At 42.4% G+C, this 21034-nt stretch overlaps 2 protein-coding genes across 10 annotated transcripts in view; both read left to right on the forward strand.

The window, feature by feature from the left end:
• The first annotated feature begins 3126 nt into the window (after nucleotides 1-3126).
• Nucleotides 3127-8855, forward strand: LOC135531153 (B-cell receptor CD22-like). The gene is made up of 9 exons (XM_064959266.1): nucleotides 3127-3395; nucleotides 3715-3969; nucleotides 4589-4852; nucleotides 5057-5153; nucleotides 5246-5300; nucleotides 5411-5646; nucleotides 6216-6290; nucleotides 8536-8595; nucleotides 8792-8855. Exons 2-9 carry the CDS (start codon nucleotides 3729-3731, stop codon nucleotides 8853-8855), a joined length of 1092 nt encoding a protein of 363 aa, XP_064815338.1. The 5' UTR covers nucleotides 3127-3395; nucleotides 3715-3728.
• Nucleotides 8856-9774: 919 nt separating this feature from the next.
• Nucleotides 9775-21034, forward strand: part of LOC135531156 (B-cell receptor CD22-like) — a 25349-nt gene continuing 14089 nt past the window's right edge. The window contains exons 1-5 of one of the 9 annotated variants that reach the window (XM_064959277.1): nucleotides 9827-9867; nucleotides 10000-10070; nucleotides 10522-10602; nucleotides 10772-13594; nucleotides 13881-13942. Coding sequence is in view for 7 of the 9 variants with exons in the window: in XM_064959271.1 (XP_064815343.1) it covers nucleotides 13795-13942 (148 nt within the window). In the remaining 2 variants the exon portion in view is untranslated. Of the gene's footprint in view, nucleotides 9868-9898; nucleotides 9968-9999; nucleotides 10071-10521; nucleotides 10603-10771; nucleotides 13943-21034 lie in introns of those variants that run through there. The other 8 variants (XM_064959278.1, XM_064959271.1, XM_064959270.1 and 5 more) reach the window with 8 other exon arrangements.

Consider the following 21034-nt stretch of genomic DNA (forward strand, 5'->3'; position numbering starts at 1 on the left):
TTTTTTTACATACATTTATTTAACTAGGCAAGTCAGTTAAGAACAAATTCTAATTTACAATGAACGCCTAGGAACCGTGGGGTAACTGCCTTGTTCCGGAGCGTAATGACAGGTTTCTACCTTGTCAGCACGGAGATTTAATCCAGCAGCCTTTCGGTTACTGGCCCAACACTCTAACCGTTATGGTAGGGGCAGGCATAAGCTATGGACAACTAACACAATTTCATTTTTTATTGGCAATTTAAGATCCTGAGACATGATAATGCATGGCCCTATGTCTCTGAATCTTAAAGAATATAACTTGCAAATGCCTCGTGAGCTTAGTTGCCAATAGAGATTTTCATCATTCATTTTTAAATAAAGGTGTTGAAATGGACATTTCCTCTCTGTTTTATGAAGTATTTCTGAAAACACCTCGACAAAATAGAATGTTTCAGTGCTCAGTGTCCACTTTCACAGTATGTGAGAAACACCTCAAAACAAAGAGATCATGAAAGGGATCAATAGGGGACATTTACTACAGTATATTAATTGTCATGAATTGACCCCAAAAATGATAAAATCATTTTACAGTACAATTTCCAGTTTTACTCTTCCCATTCAGTAATAAATATGTTTGTCATACATTCAAACACAATGAAATGTCAGTGACAAAAACATATTTGATCTTTAAAGCATCTGTAGCTTTCTTATTCTGACTAAAAAACATTTGTGTCACAGGAACTGTAGGGAACACTGGACACGAACATTGGAATGCAATGTTCCAATTGCAACTCTCAACTTAATATAGAGTGTTATGTAGTAGGTAGTTTAGTGTTCTCACACGGTTAGGGAACACACTCAGGCACAGGCCGAGGGCATGAGACGTGAAAAAACTACCTCAGCTCTCAGTCGGCTCAGTAGGAAAATAGTCTAGAGACGCTGCTGACACTGTTTGTGAGATGCCGGAAAAAATATTTGTTTTTTTAACCGTCCATCGACTCCTGCCGTTTCACCCAAATGAACAAAAACAGTCCCTCAGAGAATGATCGAGTGCACAACTGATAAATAGTCCCTTATAGATATGTCAGTTATGTGGCTAGCTGCCGGCTGAGACTGAGCTTCAACTGTCTAATGAACAAGTCAACCATCAAACCCCTGAGAGGAGTTAGTTACTTAGCTTTCTGACTGTTGTTTTGACATATTCTCCTAAGCAGTAGTGTGACAGTGAGAGGTGAGAAGAGCTGTGTGTATATGAAGTGAGGGGGTGGCTGAAGATGTCCATTTCCTTTGTGGGCAGTGGCACAAAGTAGGTTAGCTAGCTAGGCCTGCATATATATATATATCTCAGTATACAGAGAAAGCATTTTTGACCATTCTTGATTCACAAGGGAATTTTTCAGCATGAAAACCCCAGCAGCGTTAGAGTTCTTGAAACAAACTGGTGTGTCTGGCACATACTACCAGACCCCGTTCAAAGGTACTTAAAACCTCTTGAAACTCCCCATCCCGGATCCGGGATTGTGACTAAGCCTCAGGCTCATTAGCATAACGCAACGTTAACGATTTCTGAAAATCGCAAATAAAAAGACTCCCAGCCACATACCAGATGCGCAGTGTTTCCTGAAAGCGTCTGTGTGTAGGAGAAATCGTTCCGTTTTCTACATTGCGCCTGGCTACCGAAACGAACCGAAAATGCAGTCACCTACAACGTGAAACTTTTTCCGGATTAACTACATAATATCGACCGAAACATGGCAAACGTTGTTTGGAATCAATCCTCAAGGTGTTTTTTCACATATCTCTTCATTGACATGCAGTTCGTGGAAGCTTGCTTCTCTCTCTGTGCCCCATGGAAAAATACTGGCAGGTGACTTTTGCGCACCAATTTCGGCGCAGGACACCGGGCGGACACGTGGTAAATGTGGTCTCTTATGGTCAATCTTCCAATGATCTGCCTACAAATACGTCACAATGCTGCAGACACCTTGGGGAAACGACAGAAAGGGTAGACTCATTCCTCTTGCGTTCACAGCCATATAAGGAGATCATGAAAGACAGAGCCTCAAAAATCCTTGTCATTTCCTGGATGCCAAGTCATCTTGGTTTTGCCTGAAGCTCACGTTAAAGGGCACGCACAGAGAAGATATTTGTATTTCTGGACACGTCAGAGTGTTTTCTTTCGAACAGTAGCAATTATATGCATAGTCGAGCATCTTTTTGTGACAAAATATCTTGTTTAAAACGGGAACGTTTTTCTTCCAAAAATGAAATAGCGCCACCATAGGTGTAAGAGGTTAAGGACATTACATCAAAGTTGGAACAGCCTGTAGTGTGGTTTTCCACTTTAATTTTGAGTGTGACTCCAAATCCAGACCTCCATGGGTTGATAAATTTGATTTCCATTGATAATTTTTGTGTGATTTTGTTGTCAGCACATTCAACTATGTAAGAAAAAAGTATTTAATAAGAATAATTCATTCATTCAGATCTAGGATGTGTTATTTTAGTGTTCCATTTATTTTTTTGAGCAGTGTATAATCAAATTCATGAAAATGCAGTCAATGGATGAATTTACTTCTTCAAAATACATTTCATTACTTTTGTTGTGCTTTACACCATTGCACGTCTGTTTTTGAGCACTGTGAAGACCCATGAAAAGTTTATAAACTACAAAGCTGATAGTCACTTCCTGGTTACTTTCACAGCATATGATTTAAACATTGTTGTGTTGTTGTTTTCATTGACACTTGGAGGTGAGGTTCCCTGATTGGTGTCACTCGTTAGTCAGAATGTGTTACAACTTGGGGTTTTATTTTGTTTGCCTCTTCTTGGTCTTTGTTGAATCTCACTGTGGAACATGTTTTGTTCCAGTTGTTGCTAGTACATTTTCAATGGACTACCCCATGAGTGTCTTTCAGAGCCCACTGGTCTCATTTTTGTCTTTGTCAGTGACTCTTTTATTAATTCCCATTTGTGTTTTGGTTACATTTGAGGTTTTCTTGCTGGGGAACGTAACAGCATAAGTGTATACAGTAGATATTGTAATTAAGAATTTTATAAAGGTGTTATATTGTCTTGTATTTCAGGTCAGAAGTGTTGGAGTGTGACTTACACCCATCAGAGTATCTGTACCTTGAAGGGGTCAACAGTGGACATTTCCTGCTCTTACACATATCCCAGTTATCATGAGATCAAACAAGCTTTCTGGTTTACTAAATGGTCTGGTCTGGAGGCTGAAGATCTGAGCTCAGTGCCAGGGTATGAGGGTCATATAGAGTACCTTGGGGATAAGGAGAGTGACTGTACCCTGAGAATCACAGACCTGAGATTGAGTGACTCTGCTGGGTTCAGGTTCAGATTCATAACATCTGGAGGAAAGTTTTCTGGCTCACCTGTCTCTCTGACTGTCACAGGTAATCTGTCACACATTTCACATCTATGACACATATCAAGATAACTGTAATGTGTTGTTTTTCATGTATGCTAATGAGAATGTTGTGTTTTAATCTGTTTTATTGATTCTATGGAACCCAGGACTTCCTGGAAAACAGTGGAAATTATTACAGAGTTGACTGTCCTGTCTAAATATATCAAATTAATGACCGTAATTACCTTATTTAAGGGCAGTCATGCAGACACTGCAGTGTTATGTAACAGGGAAAAAAGATATAATATTTCACATAAGAGGACATATATAGGAGGAGAATAATGATGTGGTTCCTATTACTCCAGATGTTGTGTTGGAGATGGATCCTACATCTGTGTCAGAGGGGGAGAGAGTCACACTGAGATGTAGAACCAAATGTACACTGGACCCCATCACAGCCTACAGTTGGTATAAGAATGGACAGTCTCTACCAAACAGCAACACCTCCTCTCCTGTCTATATCCTGTTCTCAGTCAGCAGTGAGGATACAGGCAGATACTCCTGTTCTGTAGAAGGACATGAGGATCTCCCCTCTGCTGAAGAGACTCTCATTGTCACATGTAAGTACATTGGGGATTTTAATGTCCAGTTTGATATACTGACAACGTTGATACTTGCATTTAGAATAGAATGTTTTACACATAAATATATCTATCAATACATATTTTAGTGTGTAACATCCTGTCCCTCCCTGGCCATAGAAAGGCCTCGGTTCTCTATGGTGTTTAGGTCAGAGCGTGACTAGGGGGGAGTTCTAGTCATTTATTTTCTATGTGGCTGGTTTGTGCGGTTCCCAATTAGAGGCAGCTGGTAATTGTTGCCTCTAATTGGGGATCATATTCAGGAAGCCCTTTATCCCACCTTCTTTGTGGGATATTGTTTTTGAGTGAGTTCATGTTGCACCTCAGTACTGTCGGCGTTGTTAGTTTCTTGGTTTATTGTAAGTTTCACTAAAAATAAAGATGTAGAACTCCACTCATGCTGCGCCTTGGTCCGTCTCTCCACACGATCGTGACTCATCCATTTCCCTGAATGTGCATTACCACAATGTCATCATTATTTATTGTGATTCTGTTTCACATTTTCTTTTGCTCTGAATTAATAATTTATTATAATTTATAAATTATTTCAACTAAACACAAATGTTGCTATAAATAAATACAATGTATTTTACACTAGATGGCCCAAGGAACACCTCAGTGTCAGTCAGTCCCTCTGGTGAAATAGTGGAGGGCAGTTCAGTGACTCTGACCTGCAGCAGTGATGCCAACCCACCTGTGGACAAATACACCTGGTACAAGAAGAACGTAACCTCACCAAAAGCATCAGGACAGAGTTACAGCATCACTAACATCATCTCTGAGGACAGAGGAGAATATTACTGTGAGGCCCAGAATGGAAGAGGATCTAATAACTCTACAGCTCTGATGATCATTGTAGCAGGTAAAGTTACATCTTCAATACAAAATGATGTTCAATAAGAAATGATGTTTCAAGGTGATCTTCTTCTAGTTTGCCTTATTACACTTTGGTTTTTAACTATACATGGGCTTCTATATACAAGTATTACATTAATGTCCTGTTTTGCTGTATGTTCGTTTTCACTTCATAATAACCTGTACTCATATCATCTATATTATCTTTTAGGGAAACAGACCTCAGTTCTAACTGCAGCTGTAGGAATCATAGTGGTTGTTCTGGGTGTCATACTGGCTTCATGTCTCTCTGGACTCATGTGGTTCAGGTGAGTGAAAGTGCATATTTTAAAGATTATTTCACTTTATTATCTTCATTACTTCATTAATATATTCATTCACTCATTCATTTACAAAACAGGAAGAAGGTCTCCAAAACCACCTCTGACACAAGACACACAGCAGGCAATGGACAGGTCTGTTGAAACAGATGTAGGATTGTCTTTATTGCTTTGTGGGACATTTCCACTCTTCATGCTGTCTGTCCCCAGGTCTATTTATGTTGTCTGTTCTCTCTCTCCATCAGGGAGACTCTAGTCCAGTGTATGACAACATCTCAGGCATGGCCTTCACCTCTACTGCAGCACAGACAGCGGCCACCGTCGACCAGGATGATGTTCACTATGCCAGTGATGTTCACTCTCGCTTAAAAAACCAGGAAGTGCCTCTCTACTCCACCGTCCAGCTGCCTCAACCCCAGAAAGAGGATGAGGATGTCCAGTACGCTGCTTTGAATTTCAACCTTCCCAGTGCTGCCACCTGGTGAGCATATTCTGCCATTACAACAACATAGAGTCTTCTATTTTGAACATGTGAACACAGACAGCATCAAGGCCATTCATATGCTGCTGCTTATTGGAGGAGAGGACAAGCATGCCATTAAAATAAGGACAACAGTTGACCCCTAGTGACCCCTCATTGCTCCCTGATAACTCCCTCCATCACTATCTGAGGGTTGAAGGAGAAATCTTCATGTCAAGTGACATTTCATTGAACTCTATGGTGAACTCTAGGGGCATACTATGGTGTGACAGTGAACATTTTGAAAAGTTGCAGTTTTAATGTCTAAAAGGTTCCAGGGCCATTCTTCAGGCCAAATGGCATTTCCTGAAACTACAAACTCAACAATTTACATCTCAAGACAGTTACTATGACGTGTCTATAATGAAGGAGGGATGTGATGTGATGATGGTTTTGAGTAACTGCTCTGCTTGCATTCCAAATGGCACCCTATTCCCTATTTAGTTCACTACTGGTCTAAAGGAGTGCAGGCAAAAATGGAGTAGGGTGCCATTTGGGACTCACATTCAGTTTAATGTTTCTTTCTCCAGGTCCACGGTGGTACAAGCAGCTGAGGAGGATCCCTCTGTTCTCTACAGTACAGTCAACAAACCCAGAACCAAGAAGTCCTTAACACAACAAACCCAGAACCAAGAACTGAATACAACAAACCCAGAACCAAGAACTGAATACAACAAACCCAGAACCAAGAACTGAATACAACAAACCCAGAACCAAGAACTGAAAACAACAAACCCAGAACCAAGAACTGAACACAACAAACCCAGAACCAAGAAGACCTGACAAACCCAGAAACAAGAACTGAAAACAACAAACCCAGAACCAAGAATACCTGACAAACCCAAAACCAAGAACTGAAAACAACAAACCCAGAACCAAGAAGACCTGACAAACCCAAAACCAAGAACTGAAAACAACAAACCCAGGACCAAGAACTGAAAACAACAAACCCAGAACCAAGAAGACCTGACAAACCCAAAACCAAGAACTGAAAACAACAAACCCAGAACCAAGAACTGAAAACAACAAACCCAGAACCAAGAAGACCTTGTATATCTGGACCCGTATGTAATAACTAAGTGGTATAATTAAGCAATAAGGTCAGAGGGGGTGTGGTATATTGTCCTATATACTGTACCACGGCTAAGGACTGTTCTTAAGCACGACACAACGCAGAGTTCCTGTATACAGCCGTTAGCTGTGGTTATATTGGCCTATATACTGTACCACGGCTAAGGACTGTTCTTAAGCACGACACAACGCAGAGTTCCTGTATACAGCCGTTAGCTGTGGTATATTGGCCTATATACTGTACCACGGCTAAGGACTGTTCTTAAGCACGACACAACGCAGAGTTCCTGTATACAGCCGTTAGCTGTGTTATATTGGCCTATATACTGTACCACGGCTAAGGACTGTTCTTAAGCATGACACAACGCAGAGTTCCTGGATACAGCCCTTAGCTGTGGTATATTGTCCTATATACTGTACCACGGCTAAGTACTGTTCTTAAGCACGACACAACGCAGAGTTCCTGTATACAGCTTTTAGCTGTGGTATATTGGCCTATATACTGTACCACGGCTAAGGACTGTTCTTAAGCACGACACAACGCAGAGTTCCTGTATACAGCCGTTAGCTGTGGTATATTGGCCTATATACTGTACCACGGCTAATGACTGTTGTTCTGCACAACGCAGAGTGCCTTGATACAGCCCTTAGCCGTGGTATATTGACCATAAACTACAAGCCCGAGGGCCATATTGCTATTATAAACTGGTTACCAACATAAATAGAAAGTAAGCAAATATGTTGGTGTCATACCAGTGTTCTATTGTCTGATATACTGAATGTGAAATGAAATGCTTATTCAGCAAATCATCATCCAGGACCTAAACTACCTGTTTATAATAGTATCTAATAATATACAGTGCATTCAGAAAGTATTCAGACCCCTTGACTTTATCCACATTTTGTTATGTTACAGCCTTATTCTAAAATTGAATAAATAGTTGTTTTCCCCTCATCAATCTACACACAATACCCCATAATGACAAAGCAAAAACAGGTATTTAGAAAGGTTTGCAAATTGATTAAAAATACAAAATGGAAGTATCACATTACATAAGTATACAGACCCTTTACTCAGTACTTTGTTAAAGCACCATTGGCAGCGAGTCTTTCTTGGGTATCATGCTACCAGCTTAAAACATTTTTTAGTAAATTTGGTTGTCTGTTACCCAAATAAATTAAATTTGTTTCTATACACATTATATAGAGTTTGCTAGATTTTAAAAAATATATTTGTTTAAATGTTTTTATGACAAATTTATATCACAATTTTGCCTCAAAATTCAGGAAATAAATCTGCTTGATGCAATGTTTCTTATTACTTTTATCAAAACATTACTAATGTGTGAAGTGTAAACAAATCATAAATAGGTTGCTGTAATTCAGCAGCAAAGCACCGTATAGTTCACAATCACTTTGTCCAGAGCAGCTGTGTGATGCACAAAAATGCCAGTTTATGGAAGTCACTTCACTTGATTGTCAGAGGTAACAGAGTTAACTTCTAGCTGGCTAGCTAGCTTTCGGTATCACTGAACAACGTCTGCTTCATGTAGCTAACAAGCCAACTGAGATGGCTAGTTCACTGAATTCATATGCCAGTCCAACATCATCTCTTAATTACACAGTATCTTTACATGGTTGGTTTATTCTGTCTACATTTCTTTACATTTTCAAATGTTATTTGACATTTTATTTTGTTTATTTTCATTTGTATCTTTATCTGCTGCCATCTTTTGTTTGAATTCTCCCCTGACTCCGCCCACTTCTTCCCCAAAGTAGACCTGACTCCGCCCACTTCTTCCCCGAAGTAGACCTGACTCCGCCCACCTCTTCCCCGAAGTAGACCTGACTCTGCCCACTTCTTCCCCGAAGTAGACCTGACTCCGCGCACCTCTTCCCCGAAATAGACCTGACTCCGCCCAGCTCTTCCCCGAAGTAGACCTGACTCCGCCCACCTCTTCCCCGAAGTAGACCTGACTCTGCCCACTTCTTCCCCGAAGTAGACCTGACTCCGCCCACCTCTTCCCCGAAGTAGCCCTGACCCCGCCCACTTCTCCCCCGAAGTAGACCTGACTCCGCCCACCTCTTCCCCGAAGTAGACCTGACTCTGCCCACTTCTTCCCCGAAGTAGACCTGACTCCGCCCACCTCTTCCCCGAAGTAGCCCTGACCCCGCCCACTTCTCCCCCGAAGTAGACCTGACTCCGCCCACTTCTTCCCCGAAGTAGACCTTGTAAACGTCGTAGATTTGCATGTTTCGCTCTCTGATCGGATTGTCTGAATTCACTAGTTGAGTGTCAATCACAGAAGAAAAAAAACATTGAAGAAAATACATTTTGAGAAAATGTGAATCCCTTGTCCATTTCCATGACCCCTGGCAAAGACATAGAATGTGTATAGGGCAAAGATTTCAGCTTTGCCTGTTCCACTGATATGGATTCAGCTAACAAATATGGAAACTCCAATGTTCACACCAGTCTCATACCTTTAAATCCATGACGGGAAGAGTGAACTTGCACACTTGGTAAAGGGTTGGGAATCGGGACCTCAGTCTCAGGCACCTTATTACCAGTTTGATATTTTGTTATTGATCCAAGTGGATGAGGACATGATTGGGACATATGAAGAGAGACTGGAGGCTGCAGTAATGTTGAGATGCCAGTAGGGGGAGCTCTAGTCTAGAACACTGGAACCTTCAGGAGCACTTTGATGGAGATGATGAGGAGTGATGGGTCAAATCTTGTGAGGAAACACATTAAGAAACCATATAGAACAGTCAACACTTTGTTGTGGATCTGTATTTAAAGAAAAGACTATGTTGAAAATGGGCTGCATTTTGCCCCATTAAAAAATGTAGGCCCACTCCTCAAATGAAGAAATGTAAATAGCTGTGCAGTCTTTATCAGTACATCCAGTACATCCCTTTCTGACATGCTGTTGATGCATGTGATTGTCTTAAATGCCTGACTAGGCTACTTTCACAATGTGTCAGTCACTAAAATCACACTTCTTGTTTCTATGCACAGCTACGACAGTAAATTGACTCACTGTACAAGACCTCCCCCCTTCACTCTGAAAGTACGGTTGACAAGATCATTAGATATATATATATGTACTGTATAATTTTACTTTTACTTACATTTTTGACACTTTGTGAATATGGAACCTGGACTGTTTTAATGGATCAGGTGGAGTTATTCACCAGCTATAGAGTGAGTTGTTTTTTATGTTTCTACGACTGCAGGGTGGGAGATGCAACAATGTCCTTGAGAACAGCAGGAAGTGTGTTGTGGGTCTTTCTCTGGTCTGTAGCAGGTATGTGGTCTGTAGCAGGTATGGTCTCATTCATAATGTTTTAGTAATGTTATTCTGTGTGTTCAGTGACATCGTCTGTTAGGGGCTTCTTCTTTTCTGGAATAGTTGTCTTTCACACCTCACTGAGTAACACTTAGGTCCTTTCTGTGGTTTCCATTCACAGTTACATGCAATTAAGCTAAACTGTTGAATTCCATTTAGTTCAGTTAAATGTCTTGGTTTGTGTTTGTCTGTATAACATAGGATTTCTTCCATCTGTGCATTAGAGTGAATACTAAGTGATAAAGGGATTTACAGTGATAGTTTTTTAGTCACTTTATTTGGATAGTCTGGATAGATGCTCTACAGATGGTCATTCTATCAACACACTACCTGTTGATAAGTTACTGCTTTTATTTTTTACTGTGTCACAATAGTCTCTTTCTACTATTTTCCCTGTACCTTGACACAGCTCTCTCTCCAGAGTGTCCATCATGACCCTAACTGGGACACACACACCACTGAAAATGAGGACCAGACACTCTGGCAGTAGGTATGTTATAACATATTCATATGTGTTTATTTTGTATATAATATTTGTGTTTGTGTGTGTGAGTGGGTGACAGAGAGAGATGAACACAGAAAGTAGAAGTAAGAGAGAATGCTATAGAGCAGTGTGTAAAGTGCTCATACTGTGTTTCCTTTGTCGCTGTCTCTCTGAGTGTGAAAATCCCCCACAGTGACACGTTCACATCTCTTCAGAGAGACGCTCAGCACTCCGTATATCAGACCATCCAGGGGAGAGAACCACCACAGAACCTGGACTGATAGAACCACCACAGAACCTGGAGGGAAGAGAACCACCACTGAATCTGGAGGAAGGAGAACTACCACAGAACCTGGAGAGAAGAGAACCACCACAGAACCTGGAGAGAAGAGAACCACCACAGAACCTGGACAAAAGAGCTATGGCCCCAAACCAAAGCTAGTCCTTACACTCTATTCTCTTGCTAATATATTGTTATAATATAATGAAGGTTCACCCAAGTTACAAAATGACACATTGGTTTCCCTTCCCTTTTAGCAGTCTATGAACATGGTGACATCAGTCCCTGCTTTGGTTTAGTTTCCCCTGACACTGTTTCCACCTGCTAACGTTTTAGCATTCGTGGCACAAATCCCATTCGTCATGTGACTGATAAGAGGCATTTCTCGCACATCATTTCGAAATCAATCAAAAGTAAAAAAAAATGTGTTGTGAAGGACAACAAAGTCACTTCTAGATGATTTGAACATGATGAGAGAAATCTTAATATCAGTCCCGTGACTTGAATGGGATTTTTGTAAATGTGGGAGTGTTCGACATAGCAGCTGACTTTATAGGCAGTCGAGATCTACAAATCACCTTGCATGATGAATAACTACTCAATATTATTTATAGATCATTCAGTCAGTCACAATTTACCCATGATACATCAGTTTTGATGTTCTCGAACACTGTCTGAGTGACTGCTGAAGGAAGCCTTCTCTGCATAAGCTTCTTGGTCCCTGACATAGAGTTGGATAGAAGGTACATCTTGACATCTTTGTCATGATGTCTTCTGGAGCAGAATGAGCAGCACCATTGAGGGCTATTTCCATATTAAAGTAGTTCATATCTTCAACTTCCATAAGTTTAATAACAGTCGGTATACCAACTGAAATGGTGTATTCAATGGCTTTAGTCATGCTAAAATGGGCTTTGAAGCAAGTACGCCCTCTATTCAACTCTATTGTCCCTGACTGCTTCAATGTTGTGTCAACCAGACATCAAACCTCACACTCAGTGTCTATTTATATAGACTTCCAGTAAGTTAACTTGCAACACATCTCCCCTTCACTCTGTAAGTATGCTTGATGATATCTTAAAATATGTTTATTTTATCATTTGTTTGTTTCCATGAACTTCTGTATCCTGTTATGTGCATGGCGATGCTATTGTAATGTATGTTTTGTTTTTCTGTTATTTACAGTATACTCTGTAGATGTAGTTCTGCGTATTTAATCGGATACAGTATTGTACATGTGGTTACACATATAATACTTTAGCATGGTATTTTAAGGACTCTGAAAGCAATAGATTGTTGTGGAGACTTGTTTGAAAATGACCTAAAGTAAGACTGAAAGTAACAGTGATTAGGTGGATGCTTCGTAAGAGCTTTAGGAGTAGTATTAACATGAGACACAGTGATGGTGGGTTGTGTTTAGGAGTAGTATTAACATGAGACACAGTGATGGTGGGTTGTGTTTAGGAGTAGTATTAACATGAGACACAGTGATGGTGGGTTGTGTTTAGGAGTAGTATTAACATGAGACACAGTGATGGTGGGTTGTGTTTAGGAGTAGTATTAACATGAGACACAGTGATGGTGGGTTGTGTTTAGGAGTAGTATTAACATGAGACACAGTGATGGAGGGTTGTGTTTAGGAGTAGTATTAACATGAGACACAGTGATGGTGGGTTGTGTTTAGGAGTAGTATTAACATGAGACACAGTGATGGTGGGTTGTGTTTAGGAGTAGTATTAACATGAGACAGTGATGGTGGGTTGTGTTTAGGAGTAGTATTAACATGAGACACAGTGATGGAGGGTTGTGTTTAGGAGTAGTATTAACATGAGACACAGTGATGGTGGGTTGTGTTTAGGAGTAGTATTAACATGAGACACAGTGATGGTGGGTTGTGTTTAGGAGTAGTATTAACATGAGACAGTGATGGTGGGTTGTGTTTAGGAGTAGTATTAACATGAGACACAGTGATGGTGGGTTGTGTTTAGGAGTAGTATTAACATGAGACACAGTGATGGTGGGTTGTGTTTAGGAGTAGTATTAACATGAGACACAGTGATGGTGGGTTGTGTTTAGGAGTAGTATAAACATGAGACAGTGACGGTGGGTTGTGTTTAGGAGTAGTATTAACATGAGACACAGTGATGGTGGGTTGTGTTTAGGAGTAGTATTAACATGATACACAGTGATGGTGGGTTGTGTTTAGGAGTAGTATTAACATGAGACACAGTGATGGTGGGTTGTGTTTAGGAGTAGTATAAACATGAGACACAGTGATGGTGGGTTGTGTTTAGGAGTAGTATTAACATGAGACACAGTGATGGTGGGTTGTGTTTAGGAGTAGTATTAACATGAGACAGTGACGGTGGGTTGTGGTTTTGTTGGTTTAAATGCACACACTCAGTATCACTTCCCTGTTCTCCTTTCCTGTCTGTCCTCTGACAGACCTCCCGAGTCATATCAGAAATCTGTATATACACATTAGACTTTACAGAACATGTTCCTCTGTAGCTCAGTTGGTAGAACATGGCACCTGCAACGTTATGGGTTTGGTTCCCAGGACCACCCATTGGTGCTCTAGTCTAGATCACTGAACCTTCAGCACCACTTTGATGCAGCCGATGAGCAGTGATTGTCATGGGTGTTTAAATGGAATGGGTTCTAATTGAATAACATCATGGAACTTTGACCTGTATATACAGAACTCAGAAGGGCAAGGTAGGTCATTAAAATGTTAACGTTATAAATAGTTTAGTCAACACATTGTTTACATAGTTCTGTATGTAGTATAAAAGACCACAGTGAAAATTGACACATTTGTTTCATAAAATAAATATATGCCCAGACTTGTCTTTTACACAATTTCTGTTCTATTACAGTAACAGCCCTTTTCTGGCGTGTTGGTCTGGTTGTCGTGGATGTTAATGTCTTTAATAAACAGGAAGGACAGTTCTGCATCCACTACTTGTGTTCTGACTGCTTTTATAATGTTTCAACACTTCAGGTTTTCACTCACTACCAGACAGTTGACTCACTGTACAAGACCTCTCCTCTTCACTTCACTCTGTAAGTACACTTGACAATATCTTGAAATATAGTTTTAGTTTTGATGTTTTTAGCCAAACATCACATGACTTCCTGTATCTTTGTACTTGGTGGTTTATATTGAACTGTGTTTTGGTTGTTACATCAGGGCCTGCATTCATAAAGTGTCTCAGACGGTCCATATAATTATGATCTAAAAGGCTAAACTGATCCCAGATCAGCTCTCCTACTCTGATACACATTGTGAATACTGACCCTGGACTGGGGTTTCATGTGTTTAGTTTAGTTCAGTTTATTCATGTACATGTTTAAAACATGATCAGTAGAGTATACCAGTAATACCCAGATCTCCATTCAATAGGGTCATGTTCACTGTCATAGTATAACAGGGACAATGATAACTGTCTGTGTGTGTGTGTGTGTGTGTGTGAGTGTGTGAGAGTGTGTGAGTGTGCGTGTACGTGTGCGTGTACGTGTGTGTGTGAGAGTGTATGAGTGTGAGTGCGTGTGTGTGTGTGTACGTACGTGTGTGTGTGTGTGTGTGTGTGTGTGTGTGTGTGTGTGTGTGTGTACATGTGTGTGTGTGTACGTTGGACATGTGGTTTCACATAAAGACTTGTGCATTTTAAGTGCTCTCAGATCAACATATTGTTGTGGAGACATTTTGAAAATGGCCTAAAGTAAGAGTTTTGAGCGATTGAATGAATGCTTCGTAAGAGCTTTAGGAGTAGGATTAACAAGAGACACAATGATGGTGGGTTGTGTTTAGGAGTAGTATTAACATGAGACACAGTGATGGTGGGTTGTGTTTAGGAGTAGTATTAACATGAGACACAGTGATGGTGGGTTGTGTTTAGGAGTAGGTTTAACATGAGACAGTGATGGTGGGTTGAGTTTAGGAGTAGTGTTAACATGAGACACAGTGATGGTGGGTTGTGTTTAGGAGTAGTATTAACATGAGACACAGTGATGGTGGGTTGTGTTTAGGAGTAGTATTAACATGAGACACAGTGATGGTGGGTTGTGTTTAGGAGTAGTATTAACATGAGACACAGTGATGGTGGGTTGTGTTTAGGAGTAGTATTAACATGAGACACAGTGATGGTGGGTTGTGTTTAGGAGTAGGTTTAACATGAGACAGTGATAGTGGGTTGTGTTTAGGAGTAGTATTAACATGAGACACAGTGATGGTGGGTTGTGTTTAGGAGTAGGTTTAACATGAGAGAGTGATGGTGGGTTGAGTTTAGGAGTAGTATTAACATGAGACAGTGATGGTGGGTTGTGTATAGGAGTAGTATTAACATGAGACACAGTGATGGTGGGTTGTGTTTAGGAGTAGGTTTAACATGAGACAGTGATGGTGGGTTGAGTTTAGGAGTAGTGTTAACATGAGACACAGTGATGGTGGGTTGTGTTTAGGAGTAGGTTTAACATGAGACACAGTGATGGTGGGTTGTGTTTAGGAGTAGGTTTAACATGAGACAGTGATAGTGGGTTGTGTTTAGGAGTAGTATTAACATGAGACACAGTGATGGTGGGTTGTGTTTAGGAGTAGGTTTAACATGAGAGAGTGATGGTGGGTTGAGTTTAGGAGTAGTATTAACATGAGACAGTGATGGTGGGTTGTGTATAGGAGTAGTATTAACATGAGACACAGTGATGGTGGGTTGTGTTTAGGAGTAGGTTTAACATGAGACAGTGATGGTGGGTTGAGTTTAGGAGTAGTGTTAACATGAGACACAGTGATGGTGGGTTGTGTTTAGGAGTAGGTTTAACATGAGACAGTGATGGTGGGTTGAGTTTAGGAGTAGTGTTAACATGAGACACAGTGATGGTGGGTTGTGTTTAGGAGTAGGTTTAACATGAGACAGTGATAGTGGGTTGTGTTTAGGAGTAGTATTAACATGAGACACAGTGATGGTGGGTTGTGTTTAGGAGTAGGTTTAACATGAGAGAGTGATGGTGGGTTGAGTTTAGGAGTAGTATTAACATGAGACAGTGATGGTGGGTTGTGTATAGGAGTAGTATTAACATGAGACACAGTGATGGTGGGTTGTGTTTAGGAGTAGTATTAACATGAGACAGTGATGGTGGGTTGAGTTTAGGAGTAGTGTTAACATGAGACACAGTGATGGTGGGTTGTGTTTAGGAGTAGTATTAACATGAGACACAGTGATGGTGGCTTGTGTTTAGGAGTAGTATTAACATGAGACACAGTGATGGTGGGTTGTGTATAGGAGTAGTATTAACATGAGACAGTGATGGTGGGTTGTGTTTAGGAGTAGTATTAACATGAGACAGTGATGGTGGTTGTGTATAGGAGTAGTATTAACATGAAACACAGTGACGGTGGGTTGTGTTTAGGAGTAGTATTAACATGAGACAGTGATGGTGGGTTGTGTATAGGAGTAGTATTAACATGAGACAGTGATGGTGGGTTGTGTTTAGGAGTAGTATTAACATGAGACAGTGATGGTGGGTTGTGTATAGGAGTAGTATTAACATGAGACACAGTGATGGTGGGTTGAAATGCTGACTAAACGGGTCCTTTCCAACAATGCAGAGTTAAAGATAAAATACAGTCTATTCAGAAAGTATTCAGACCCTTAAACTTTTCCCACATGTTGTTACATTACAGCCTTATTCTAAAATGGATTCAATTGTTTTTTCCCCCTCATCAATATAAACACAATTCTCCATAATAATAAATACAAAAACAGTTTTTTATACATTTTTGTAAAAAAATGTAAGCTGAAATATCACATTTCCATAAGAATTAAGACCTTTTACTCAGTACTTTGTTAAAGCACCTTGGCAGCAACTACAGCCTCGAGTCCTCTTAGGTATGATGCAACAAGCTTGGCAAACTTGTATTTGGTGAGTTTCTGTCATCTTCTCTGCAGATCCTCTCAAGCTCTGTGAGGTTGGATGGGGAGCATTGCTGCACAGCTACTTTCAGGTCTCTCCAGAGATGTTCGATTGGGTTTGTCCTGCCTCTGGCTGGGCCACTGAAGGACATTCAGAGACTTGTCCCGAAGCCACTCCTGCGTTGTCTTGGCTGTGTGCTTAGGGTTGTTGTCCTGTTGGGAGGTCCTGAGCGCTCTGGAGCAGGTTTTCATCAAGGATCTCTCTCTACTTTTCTCATCGTTCCCTCAATCCTGCCTAGTCATCCAGTCCCTGCAGCTGAAAAACATCCCCACACCATTATGCTGCCACCACCATGCTTCATCGTAGGGATGTGCCAGGTAACCTCCAGACGTGACACTTGGCTATTGAGGCCAAAGACTTCCATCTTGGTTTCATCAGAACAGAGAATCTCATTTCGGTGCCTTTTTGGCAAAGTTCAAGCTGGCTGTCATCTGGCTTCCATCTGGCCACTCTACAATAAAGGCCTGATTGGTGGAGTGCTGCAGAGATGGTTATCCATCTGGAAGGTTCTCCCATCTCCATAGAGGAACACTGGAGCTCTGTCAGAGAGACCATAGAGTTCTTGGTCACCTACCTGACCAAGGCATGTCTCCTCCGATTGCTCCATTCTTCCATTTAAGAATGATGGAGGCCACTGTGTTCTTGGGAACCTTCAATGCTGCAGAAATGTTTTGTACCCTTCCCCAAATCTTTGCCTAGACCCAATCCTGTCTCGGAGCTGTACAGACAATTCCTTCATCGTCATGGCTTGGTTTTTTCTCTGACATGAATAGTCAACTGTGGGACCTTATATAGACAGGAATTTACTACAGGTGGACTCCAATCACATTTTAAGGACGATCAATGGAAACATGACACACCTGAGCTCAATTTCTAATCTCATAACAAAGGTTATGAATACTTGTGTAAAAAAACAGTTTTTGCTTTGTCTTTATGGTGTATCGTGTGTAGAATGATGAGGGAAATTGTTCTTTATTCCATATTAGAATAAGGCTTTAACGTAACAAAATGTCGAAATAGGTAAAGGGGTCTGAATACTTACACTGTATAAATGTTTTGAGGGAAATAGTGACACAAGGAATAAATACAGAGTGAATAACGAATATCAATAACGAGTAAAAATAACATCTGTTCCACAGTACAGAGTCGATGTGCAGGGCTACGAGGTAATGAGGTGTTTGTGTACATACATATAAGGGAAAGGGGGATACCTAGTCAGTTGCACAACTGAATGCATTCAACTGAAATGTGTCTTCTACATTTAATTCAACCCCTCTGAATCATAGAGGGACGTGGGGCTGTACAAATGGACGTAATCGTCGCCCGGGAGCAGTTGTTGTTGTGGGTTAACTGCCTTGCTCAAGGGCAGAACTGCAGAATTTACTGCTTTTGCCAGTTCAGGAAGTCAAAACAGCAACCTTTACTGGCCCAACGCTCTTAACCGCTAGGCTACCTGCTGTCCCATAGGGAGGGGTAAAGTGACTAGGCATCAGGAGCGATAATAGAAAAGCGAGCATAGAAGTAACTTACTGTAGCTCGTCTGGTGGACTTGTGTCACTGGGCAGCTTGCGGCTGGATTTCCCTTTGTAATCCATGATAGTTTGCAAGCCCAGCCACATGCTTCTCGCTTCAGAGCCAGCATAGTAGGATTCAGCCTTAGTCCTGTATTGACGTGTTTCCGGTTTGATTGCTCATCTCGATGTGGTCGCAGAATTTCTTTATGCGTCTGGATTAGTGTCTCGTTCCTTGAAAGCGGAAGCTCTAGCCTTTAGCTCTGTGCAGATGTTGCCTGTAATCCATGGCTTCTGGTTGGGGTACGTCTGTAAGTCACTGTGGTGACAATGTCGGCGATGCACTTATTAATGAAGCGGTGAAAGACGTGGTCAATTCCTCAATGTTATTGGATGAATCCCGGAACATATTCTAGTCTGTGCTAGTGAAACAGTCCTGTTGCTGAGCATCCACTTAATCGGACCACTTCCATATTGAGCGTGTCTCTGGTAGGTCCTGTTTGAGTATTAGCTTGTAGGCAGGAAGCAGGAGGACAAAGGTATGGTCTGATTTGCCAAAGAGAGGGCAAGGGAGGGCCTTTTATTCATGTGTATAGTATAGGTGAACTGGAGTTTTGTTCCTCCTAGTTGCACAGGTGAGGATCCAAAAGTGTTCTTCGGCTGTCCCCATAGGATCACCCTTTTTGGTTCTATGTAGAATTATTTTTGGTTCCAGGTCGAACATTTTTGTGTTCCATGTAGAACCCTCTGTGGAAAGGGTTCTATATGGAACCCAAAAATGTTCTACCTGGAAACAAAAATAGTTCTTCAAAGTGTTCTCCTATGGGGAGAACCAAATAACCCTTTTAGGTTCTAGATAGCACCATTTGTTTTCTAAGAGTGTAGACAAATCAGCAAGATGTAAATCCACGATGTAAATCCACATTCAGCCACGACTCTGAGAAACATATATTACAGTTATTCAGGTCCCGTTGACAGGATAGTTTTCGAGCTCATCCAGTTTGTTGGTCTATTTGTTGATCTATTTGATCACCGACGTAATCTCGTCAGGATGCCTGCTCGCTTGACTCACGGCTGCCGGGGATCAGGGTTGCCAGGGATCAGGGTCTCGTCCGGAGTAAGCAGGATGTCCAATTTTGCAGACTCGTTGAAGTTGAAATTTTAGTCCAAATCAAGTTTAGTAATCACTGTTGTGATGTTTAGAAGCTGTAGGCCAAAGGAAATGTGTCACTACTTCCACCGAAGTCGGTCCCTCTCCTTGTTCGGGCGGCGTTCGGTGGTCGACATCACCAGCCTTCTAGCCATCACCGATCCACTTTCATTTTCCATTTGTGTCCCAATGTAATGCTCGTCACTGTAAGGATGGTCGGACGAACGTGCAGATGCCTCTGATTGGGAACCATACCAGGCCAACATAGAAATACAAAAAACTAGAGTACCCACCTTAGTCACACCCTGACCTAACCAAAATAGAGAATCAAAAGGCTCTCTAAGGTCAGGGCGTGACAGGACCCCCCCAAGGTGCGTTCACCGGCCGCAAAACCTGACTCTATGGGGGAGGGTTCGGGTGGGCATCTAGCCTCGGTGGCGGCTCCGGTTCGGGATGTAGACCCTGCTCCGCTCGCGTATCCCTCCTCTTCCGTGGAACCGGAACGTGGATCGTCGCCGGAGAAACCAGACCGTCGCCAAGGACTCTGGACCGTAGATTGTTGCCGGGGACTCTGGACGTGGATCGTCGGCGGAGGAATCGGATCATGGATCGTCGCCAGAGGCTCTGGACTGGGAACCCCCGCTGGAGGCACCGGACCTTGGATCGTCTCTAGAGGCTCCGGGCCAAGGATCATCCCTGGAGGCTCCGGGTCGTGGATCATCACTGGAGGCTCCGGGTCATGGATCATCACTGAAGGCTCTGGACTGCAGAACGTCGCTGGAGGCTCTGTACTGGGAACCCTCACTGGAGGCTCCGGACCTTGGATTGTCTCTAGAGGCTCCAGGCCATGGATCATCACTGGAGGCTCTAGGCCATGGATCATCACTGGAGGCTCTGGGCCATGGGTCATCACTGGAGACTCCGGGCCATGGATCATCCCTGGAGGCTCCGGGCCACGGATCATCACTGGAGGCTCTGGACTGCAGACCATCGCTGGAGGCCTGGTGCGTGGAGCTGGCACAGGACGTACCAGGCTGGGGAGACGCACTGGAGGCCGCGTGCGTGAAGCCGGCACAGGATATACTGGACCATGGAGGCGCACTGGGGGTCTGGAGCGCAGAGCTGGCGCAACCGTCCTGGACAAATGACCACCTTCACACGGCAAGTGTGGGGAGCTGGCACAGGATGCACAGGGCTGTGAAGGCACACTGGGGACACAGTGCGTAGAGCCGGCGCAGGATATACTGGACCCTGGAGGCATACTGGGGACCAGGAGCGCTGAGACGGCACAACCCATCCTGGACAGATACCCACATTAGCACGACAAGTGCAGGGAGCTGCCACAGAACGCACCGGGCTGTGGAGGCGCACTGGAGACACGGTGCGTAAAACTGCAAAACATGGCACCTGAATGGTGACCAACTCCACACGGTGAGTACAGGGAGCTGGTTCTGGTTCCCACCTTGGCTCTGCCAACCACCCCATGTGCCCCCCAAAAACTGGTTTGAGGCTGCCTCCCGGGTT

Source organism: Oncorhynchus masou, unplaced genomic scaffold (genome assembly GCF_036934945.1).
Source record: "Oncorhynchus masou masou isolate Uvic2021 unplaced genomic scaffold, UVic_Omas_1.1 unplaced_scaffold_1533, whole genome shotgun sequence".
NCBI lineage: Eukaryota > Metazoa > Chordata > Actinopteri > Salmoniformes > Salmonidae > Oncorhynchus > Oncorhynchus masou.

Excerpts from the sequence above, each read along its gene's own strand:
- LOC135531153 (XM_064959266.1), top strand. The coding sequence starts at position 3,729 with ATGGATCCTACATCTGTGTCAGAGGGGGAGAGAGTCACACTGAGATGT. Across the intron at positions 5,154-5,245 it reads TCTGGACTCATGTGGTTCAG|GAAGAAGGTCTCCAAAACCA; the intron begins GTGAGTGAAAGT and ends TTTACAAAACAG. Across the intron at positions 5,301-5,410 it reads ACACAGCAGGCAATGGACAG|GGAGACTCTAGTCCAGTGTA; the intron begins GTCTGTTGAAAC and ends TCTCTCCATCAG.